At 42.2% G+C, this 9,291-nt stretch overlaps 1 protein-coding gene across 5 annotated transcripts in view; it reads left to right on the forward strand.

Moving 5' to 3' along the window:
• Positions 1-9,291, forward strand: part of LOC105012855 (brain-specific angiogenesis inhibitor 1-associated protein 2) — a 102,872-nt gene that overhangs the window by 53,443 nt on the left and 40,138 nt on the right. For all 5 annotated transcript variants that reach the window (XM_013135752.4, XM_029123357.2, XM_020051122.3 and 2 more), the window contains exons 4-5: positions 3,453-3,514; positions 5,898-5,969. In XM_013135752.4, coding sequence (XP_012991206.4) covers positions 3,453-3,514; positions 5,898-5,969 — 134 coding nt within the window. The remainder of the gene's footprint in view (positions 1-3,452; positions 3,515-5,897; positions 5,970-9,291) is intronic.

The raw sequence follows: 9,291 nt of genomic DNA on the forward strand, positions 1-9,291 counted from the left end.
TTACCTAAAATGATCCCACAGGTTCTCGCTATAAACTGTTTTCCTTGTCTAGGTCAAGGTCAAGGATACTTTATTGTCCCCGAGGGGCAATTATTTGTACAGCCAGCAGAAAAAAACACAAAAACACAACACACATACACCATAGTGTAGAAGCACACATAATCTCTAAGCCTCTAAAACACACTATTTAGAAAACAATACAATAAAAAACATCTTAAAACAGTTCTGACAATTTGTTTAAAATCGAGATAGAAGTCGGGATAAGAGAGTTTCTAAATCTATTTGACCTGCATCTGGGCATGGAGTACCTACGGCCTGAGGGAAGTAGCTTAAACTGGCAGCACAAAGGATGACTAGGGTCAGCTGCAATAGCTTGGGCCTTCTTCGCTACTCGGTTGGAATAAGTGTGAGAAAGGGGGGAGAAGTTAATGCCTGCAATTTTACTACACGTCCTCACAATACTCTCTAGTCGTTTTTTGTTTTTTGTGGACAAGGAACCAAACCAGCAGATGAAACAAAAGGTTAAGACAGACTCGATAAAACAAGAGTAAAACATTCTCATCAAAGTATGGTCAATGTTAAAATTCCTCAATCTACGATAGAAATGCATACGCTTCTGGGCTTTGGCGCAAACAGCATCAGTGTGTGACTCAAAGCATAGCTTGCTGTCAATTATTGTGCCAAGGTACTTGTATTCTTTAACTATCTCAATCGGTTTACCATCAATGATAGTGAGGGGTCTATGAAAACCATGTAAATGGCACTATGCTCTTGAATACAAATTACAGATACTTTAATAGAATAGTAAATTGTACTAGAGAAAGTATGCATGTTATTTCATGTTTAGAGTTCAATGTATGACACAAAATATTAATTTAGATATTTTACAATAATCATTACTGTAATAACTGATAATATATGGTTATCAGAATACTTTGAATATGAAGGGCAACCGGTCTATTTAGTATAAGATAGGACCTCTTAACCAAATAACTAAACAACAAAATTACAATGCTCTCAGCATTTGTAAAATTGGCTACCCTATGAAATATCCATGCTGGGCCCACAAAATCACACACATACCCACAACCCCTCTTTGCAAGCCTGTGCGTGTGCTATTGTACATGGTCAGAAAATAGCCTATCTATACGATCATTACTACCGTCCCAAAACAAGTAAACTAAGCTCCACATCAATCTGGTTTTCACAGTCTTTGTTTAAATGTACGTTTATCAATAACAAAAACCAGTCCCTAAATCAAGTTGCGAGCAAACGTCACTTAATTGTCCCGCGCAGCACTGGCTATCATGCACAATCACCACTAGATCGCTAACGTGCTATTAATAACAAGGAGAAAAGTTTCCGCCCAATCACAGAAAGCATACTTCATTGATCGGATATGATCTTATTGCTAACGTCACATAACCAACCCAATGCAAGGAAGGTTAATCAAGTAGAAACCATTCAAATGAGCTAAAGGTGCTACATCCCTTGGGTTGTGATTTCCTGTGATTCTTTCCCACCTCTCTGTTTGGCCCGCTCCCATTTTGGTTAATGGAATCATTTGATGGGTAGATCTTATACTGCAACTAACAAATCATTCCTGAATGGTAGATCTTATACCATGGACATACATTGGGCCTGATTTTACTGTCCGAATACTGTGTTATTATTCAAATAGTATTTGGGTTTTAATCGAAGTGCATGTCTTCAAAAACTACAGGCAAAACATGAGCGCACCTACATAACATGCAAAGAAGTGGGTCGTCCTTCTAACTCTGGCTCAATGGCTGTTTGTGTGAGAAAAGAGCAAGCTTGCATATGGAGAAGTGTGGTGAACTCGGTTACAGAAATAAATATTTATCAACCCCTAACAGTAGGCAATGCACTATATAATGTGTCATTCTGACTGACTGGTGCACCACAGTACTACCGCTTTGACTGACGAACGTAAACAAATACGTGAAGGAGCGAATGTTATAAAAAGGTAATGTTTTGTGTCATGGTATATCATCTGTTATAAAAAGGTTATTTTTTGTGTCATGGTATATCATATGGAAAAAAAAATTGATTGGAGTTTTAATAGTACTTAGGAAAATAATATTCAGGTCTGTTTGTTTATTTAAACCCAAATAGGCCTGTGTTTAAAAAAAAAAGCTGAGCCATGAGTATTCAAATACTAAATACATTTCAGGTATTCTAATATTTGACTCTCCGTGGACATCCTTATCTCATGCTACGAATAACAAATTGCTTGCATCTATTGTGTAATTTTTTTTACAATTATTATTAGGACTGAGCTCATTTAACTAAATAAAACGGTGCTATCTTTTTAATGTATTTCCCAGCTACACAAAAGAAAGTATATAAGGTAACAAAATGTGGGGATAGTGAAGGGGTCGAATACATTCTGAAAGGACTCTACATGCTGGCCTTCCTAGTGCTGAATGTTACTGTCTCCCCATAATGGTCAACTTCTCTCACACTTATACTGCAGATCTAGAAGCATTGTCGCACAGTCAGATTGTGTTATGCTTTGTGTTCATCTATACACTCTTTGTGTAGCTAGGGGCTGTTTATTCTTCGCGCCCGAGCTACTATTGAGTAGAATGTCACAGAAAAGCTTGAGCTAAACCTTTTGGTTTTTAGGTCTTTCACTTTATTTTACAGCCCTATAATCTGTCTCTTGTCGTCTCTCACTCTCTTTCTCTCTTTCTCTGTTTGTATCTCCCTCTGTCCATTTCTGTCTTTCTTTCTTTGTCTTTCTGTCTTTCTATCCGGTCCTTTGGTCAATCTAGTATCTCTTTGTTCCTTTTCTTTACAATGCCTTGGATATTCAGAAGAGGCAGTGTGTAGGTATATTAAAAACTACAACAATGCTTTTTCAATGGTTGCATGACTTCTTTTTATCCTTCCTTACCGTTGTTTCCCGCCTCCTTCGTTTGGCGAAGAGTTGTTTTGATTTACAGTTCATATTGCCAATATAAAGATATACCATCAAGGCAATATGTCTGACCTCTGCAAAAGACACCAGCCTTTCTATAAAGAAAATATCTTAGATTAACAAAATCAGTTGGGTTTTTTAGGTACTTTTTTGATTTTTGCTTGTGACATTTTTGAAGTTATCTTTTTCTCTACAATTAATTTTCCTTGTTTGTATGTTTCCTTCACCATGTCTTTCCTTTCTCTCCTGTTCACTGTTTTTGTCATGGTTGTCCATTTCTCTGGTGAATGTGTTTCCTGTTTTGAAGCAGCCTGTTTCCATCACGTCCTGGCTACCAGTCGCCTGTCTTCTGTCTGTTGCTATGTGTCGTTGCTGCATGGGCTCTCTGCATGCTCGGACCCCCCCCCCCCCCTCTTTTTCCCACCTCTCGGTAATAAAACACAGTAATGATGGGTGGGTTAAGAGATTATTAATGAGTTGTACGTGTTAATGTGTCTCCCTTCTCTAGGTGATGTGCTGTTTCAGATGGCCGAGGTCCACAGGCAGATCCAAGTACAGCTGGAAGAGATGGTGCGTATGCCCATAGACTTTATAACACATTCAAGACTTTATAACACATTCATAACCTGTACGTTATGCCGTCGTAAGCAGGGATGATGGGGCTGTTAGTGTTTTGGCCTTTAGCTTGTACTCTAACTCTCATAACCTCTTCTATATAAAATCCTGAAAAGTTATCCAGTGTTTTTATCCTGAACTTTGTGCCATGTCCGTCTTTGCACAGAGATGTCTGATCTCAGTGAGACTCCCTCTTAGATATTTTAAACAAATTCATCATTTTTTTAAAAGTACAATTTGAAATGTTGCCTTTAGAGGAATAAGAGTGGTCCAATAACTGTTTCAAAGCTCATCATGCATTATCAGCGTCTATTTTAATTATTTTTAAACAGACTCTGCATATGCTGTGGTTAAACTTAAATGAGGTGTGCATTTATGGCATTGACATTTCAGTCATCAAACCGATGGTTCCAGCAACAGTTAGGAGTTAAGTGCCTTGCTAAAGGGCATGACGACAGCTTTTTGACTAGCTGCTCGGTACTCAAAATGACAAAGTAGGATGCTTGCTAAATACCTGCACGTTGATAGACCATAGAAGCTGTAGATTAGGAGAGGCGCGAGTTACTATCTTTGCTCAGTGCGAGCGGCGAGCAGACCGTTCTGCTGTCACTTAGTCAACGTTCCTCGCCACCCTGTTTAATCTGTCTTTTTTTTTTGCCACCCATTTGCTCTGCTTGTTATTCATATTGATAGCTCGCTAGCTGTAAGGTTCGTCGTTGTAGCAGGCAAGAAGGAAGCGACGTCAGGGCTGGAACAGACATTTTGTCAGGCTGTCATTCTCATGCAAATTACCGCCGGTCTTCCGGTAATTCATCGTCAATTAACATGAAGGATCTTCCGGCACCCACACATACCAAACCTTGACACTCAGATTTCTAACGTGTGTCTTTCAGAAAGTCTAATAAAGCCTGGTGTATTACCCACCTTCACAATCTGTTAATGATTTCCTCTTAGTAAAGGTCTGCGGGTTTAATTCCCACAGGGGACCAGCGCAAAAAAAAATATGAAAACATGCCTATGCACTCACCGCTGTAGGTCACCCTGGATAAGAGTGTCTGCTGAATGACATAGATGATACATGCTTCATTTTGTGGATTTTTTTGGCAGGTCTTAAGAAACATTACATGAACATTTTTTTTTCAAAAGAACATAATAGCATATTGTGCCATCTGCCGAGGCGACTGCAGGGAGCGTGCAGGGGGGACGTTGTACAAGGTGACATGTTGAAACAGCACCCATCTGAATCATTTCTGTTCATTGAAACCATAAGCTGTTATAAAATCCATAGAATGCAGCAGAACAAAATGCCAGTTAATGAGTCTCCGTATTGATTTAGAAAAGAATAGCTAAAAAGGCTTGCGTTCTGATTGTTGCCTCAGGCTGCTTGCTGTTCAGACATCGCCAACCCCCCAACACACACACACACACACACACACACACCAACCAACCAGCGGGTTGCCTCCCGTTGGCATGACAGGTGATATTTCGGTCAAACTCTGTATGCAACCCAGTGCTTCGTTTGGAAACGGACAGTAGCTGGTAACGTCGAAAAACCAAGTGAAATCTCTTCAGGAACATCAACATATATATTTCACTGGCACCCCCGCTCTCTTTGTGCTCCCAGAAAGATTGAAAGAGGAGTGTTGAGACATTCAGTAGCTTACGGTTGTGTCAGCCTATTAATTATTCAAGTATAAGAAGGCCCTGTAACTATGCAACCCCCCTGCACAATCTGAACCAACATCGTCGTAGGTCTATGTTCTCTCCCGGATTCACTGGTGAACTTCGGAGCGTAGCACAACCAGGCCAATCAGAATGCATAGGTCCCGTTGATACTTACAGGCAATTACTGAAATTTATTTCAGTTTGCAGTCCATAAATAATGGACCCGATCTTAAAGCATGTATTTTGTCATGTTTTTCTAGCCTGCGTAAAATGCAGCAGGATACGCTATTTTGGGTACATTACATTATTTTGTTTATCGTACATTGAGCTCTACATAATGAGTCTGTGGTGTTTTGCTTCCAACGAGTACTTGGAACTAATTACCACTTTGCTTTACTGTCCATTTCATTCTGTTTACCTTTGAAACAAGATCCACAAGGAACAATGTGTTTTCCACTCGGTCTCAACCTATTGTTTCTTTTTCCCGTCACATTGACCTAAATGATCAGACTCTGTGTCTTTGGGTGGTCTAGGCTGACGTAAATCAACAGTTGAAAGCTGTTTATCTGGGCAGTGTTTATGTGCTTGTAAAATGCCATATGTGACATTAGAAGATATACAAACAGTAATGTTATGTAACTGTTGTCCCCCCCCCCCCTATCTTCCCATGCAGCTGAAGTCTTTCCACAATGAGCTGCTGTCTGAGCTGGAGAAGAAGGTGGATTTGGACGCTCGTTATCTGACCGTGAGTATCCGACCGTCCTCGCTGTTATTAGTGTTCCTCAGCATACCGCAAATTAAAAGGGTTCACATTGGAACCGTTCCCCCCCCCCCCCCGGCTACGGTGGATCACTTCTTCGCCGTAATGTTCCCCATCGCACTCGAGCCCTAGAACCTTGTTTCACCCGGTGAAATAAAGCTTTCGAGACAGCGGACGTATATTTAGAACCTACTTCCCCGTTAAACGAGGAAGGTAAGTGACAACCGAGCATTTCCTGCGGGCCGCTGAAGAGTGACGCGGCCTACGTGATATGTTTAGAATGAGTGGGCTGCGTTCTATCAGCCACGCGACAAGCTAGGAAGGAGCGGCGTTGTGACAGGGCTGTGGTGTCAAACGCGCTGTTGTACGCCAGTGAGTACATCCAATTAGGCTGTCGGCTGGTTCCAGTGGGTCCGTGGATGCTGAGCGACACGTAGCATTGTAAAGGGAGCACCCCAGGTGATCGGCCCCAAATCCCCCTGCCGCGATCATGTGGAGGTCTTGTGATACAGTCCGAACATACTGGGTCCTGTTATCTGGCGTGACTGGATCGTGGTTTCCTCACGGCGGCGTCTATCGTCTCCTGTACAGACGTGTTCAGTCTGCTGAGTTGTGGTCGGTCTAAGAATGGAAAACAGGACGTTCTATCCACTTCCCAGATAGTACACTGTTCCCTGTATAGCACTACATTTGACCACTGGTTTCTAGTGCACTGCATTTGACCACTGGTTTTTAGTGCACTACTTTTGACCACTGGTTTTTATTGCACTACATTTGGCACTGTTTAGTGCACTACTTGTTTGTAGCCAACAGCATGGCGTTTGGTGGTCAGCCAGCAGGGTTCAGAGAAGTCTTATGAAACCTGGCTCAAAGCGTGTCAATAGTTCTCATTGTGAACTAACTCGGGGCTATTCCCCGAGCTAACCTCTTTCTCCTATGAGTTCATTAAAAAAATGTTATAGGCCACATGAAGACCTTTATGCTCCTTTAAATGGATGGAGATCAGAGTTCCATTGGTTTTATAATCCTCTAATTCACATTATTATTCAACAGGACCACACACACACATTTTTTTCTTTCTGACTTTTTCATTCTTTCTGCATTCCGAATGGCACCCTGTTCACTTTTGAAATGGGCTGCTTTTTTACAAGGCTGTCTATAGCGCTCTGGTCAATAGCAGGGCACTATTTAGGTGATAGTGTTTCATTTAGGACAAAGTCTGTTAGTCTGGGTATTAAAATGCCATTCATTCGCAGTAATGAATTCCATAAAGAGTGGCACCAGCGATAATGGATATCATTTAGCGTTTTGCTTTTTGAATTTTTAATGTTCCTTCTGAGATCATTTTTAGGGAAATCAAAGAAAAGCAAGAACATTTTCCATCAGAAATGTTATGTAGTCACGCTATTCCCTGTGGAGGTCTCTTTCTCGCTCTTTCTCTCTGTCTTTCTGTTTCTGACAAATGCTTGCTTGCATAAGTGTTTTACAACTGCTCTCAATCAAGGACAGATGTCAGTGCTTGGACTCATTCCTGAAATGCTGAACAGTCCGACAGACACAACTGCCCTTGGATCACGAATGCGCTGGACAAGCGTTTGCAGAACGGTGATCAGTGAAGTCCTCACCTTCCATGGATCAAAGCAGCGTTCCCTGTTGACTCCCACCTGGTCTGACCCTGATACAACCAGTCGACTAATAATCACGCCCTGGAGTAGACCACATCATTTATAGTAGTTCTCAAGGAGAGGGAAATAACATTCTAGTTTGCGTGGGGGAGGATCAACACGGACACGCACCACGTCCTCTCCCTCCCACACACACAGAGACACACAAACACACACACAGAGACACACACATACTGGTTTATATGGTTTAGAAGGACATTTTTCAAAAATAGGTGCTTTGGTGGTTTAAGGGGACTATTGATTCTGATGGTCCTAAAGACTAAAGAGAAACATCAAACAACTGTTTTTGATTGTAGTAACAACAATCTCACTTCAAATTTTCATTAAAAAAAATTGTTTATGTTAAAGTGACAACCTGACATTTCACAGGCTTATGGGGACGGGGCGGGACAAGCAGAAATATGGTTTAATGGGACCTCCCTGGTTTGGCTGGACATTGCCTTACACACAAACACAGACATGTCAGGACCCTGAACAAAGAGGACACTATGGGTTTAGCTGGACGTTGGTTTACACACACACAGACGTGACAGGACCCTGAACAAAGAGGACACTATGGGTTTAGCTGGACGTTGGTTCACACAAACACAGACGTGACAGGACCCTGAACAAAGAGGACACTATGGGTTTAGCTGGACGTTGTTTCACACAAACACAGACGTGACAGGACCCTGAACAAAGAGGACACTATGGATTTAGGTGGACGTTGGTTCACACAAACACAGATGTGACAGGACCCTGAACAAAGAGGACACTATGGGTTTAGCTGGACGTTGGTTCACACAAACACAGACGTGACAGGACCCTGAACAAAGAGGACACTATGGGTTTAGCGGGACGTTGGTTCACACACACACACACACGACAGGACCCTGAACAAAGAGGACACTATGGGTTTAGCGGGACGTTGGTTCACACACACACACACACACGACAGGACCCTGAACAAAGAGGACACTATGGGTTTAGCTGGACGTTGTTTCACACAAACACAGACGTGACAGGACCCTGAACAAAGAGGACACTATGGGTTTAGCGGGACGTTGGTTCACACACACACACACACGACAGGACCCTGAACAAAGAGGACACTATGGGTTTAGCTAGACATTGGTTCACACACACACACAGACAGACGTTACAGGACCCTGAACAAAGAGGACACTATGGGTTTAGCGGGACGTTGGTTCACACACACACACACGACAGGACCCTGAACAAAGAGGACACTATGGGTTTAGCTGGACGTTGGTTCACACACACACACACACACACACACATACATGACAGGACCCTAAACAAAGAGGACACTATGGGTTTAGCTGGACGTTGGTTCACACACAGACATGACTGGACCCTGAACAAAGAGGACACTATGGGTTTAGCTAGACGTTGTCTCACACACACAGAGACATGACAGGACCCTGAACAAAGAGGACACTATGGGTTTAGCTTGGACGTTGTTTCAAACACACACACACATACATGACAGGACCCTGAACAAAGAGGACACTATGGGTTTAGCTGGACGTTGGTTCACACACAGATGTGACTGGACCCTGAACAAAGAGGACACTATGGGTTTAGCTGGACGTTGGTTCACACACACACACACACACACA

Source organism: Esox lucius, chromosome 11 (assembly GCF_011004845.1).
Source record: "Esox lucius isolate fEsoLuc1 chromosome 11, fEsoLuc1.pri, whole genome shotgun sequence".
NCBI classification, from domain to species: Eukaryota; Metazoa; Chordata; class Actinopteri; order Esociformes; family Esocidae; genus Esox; species Esox lucius.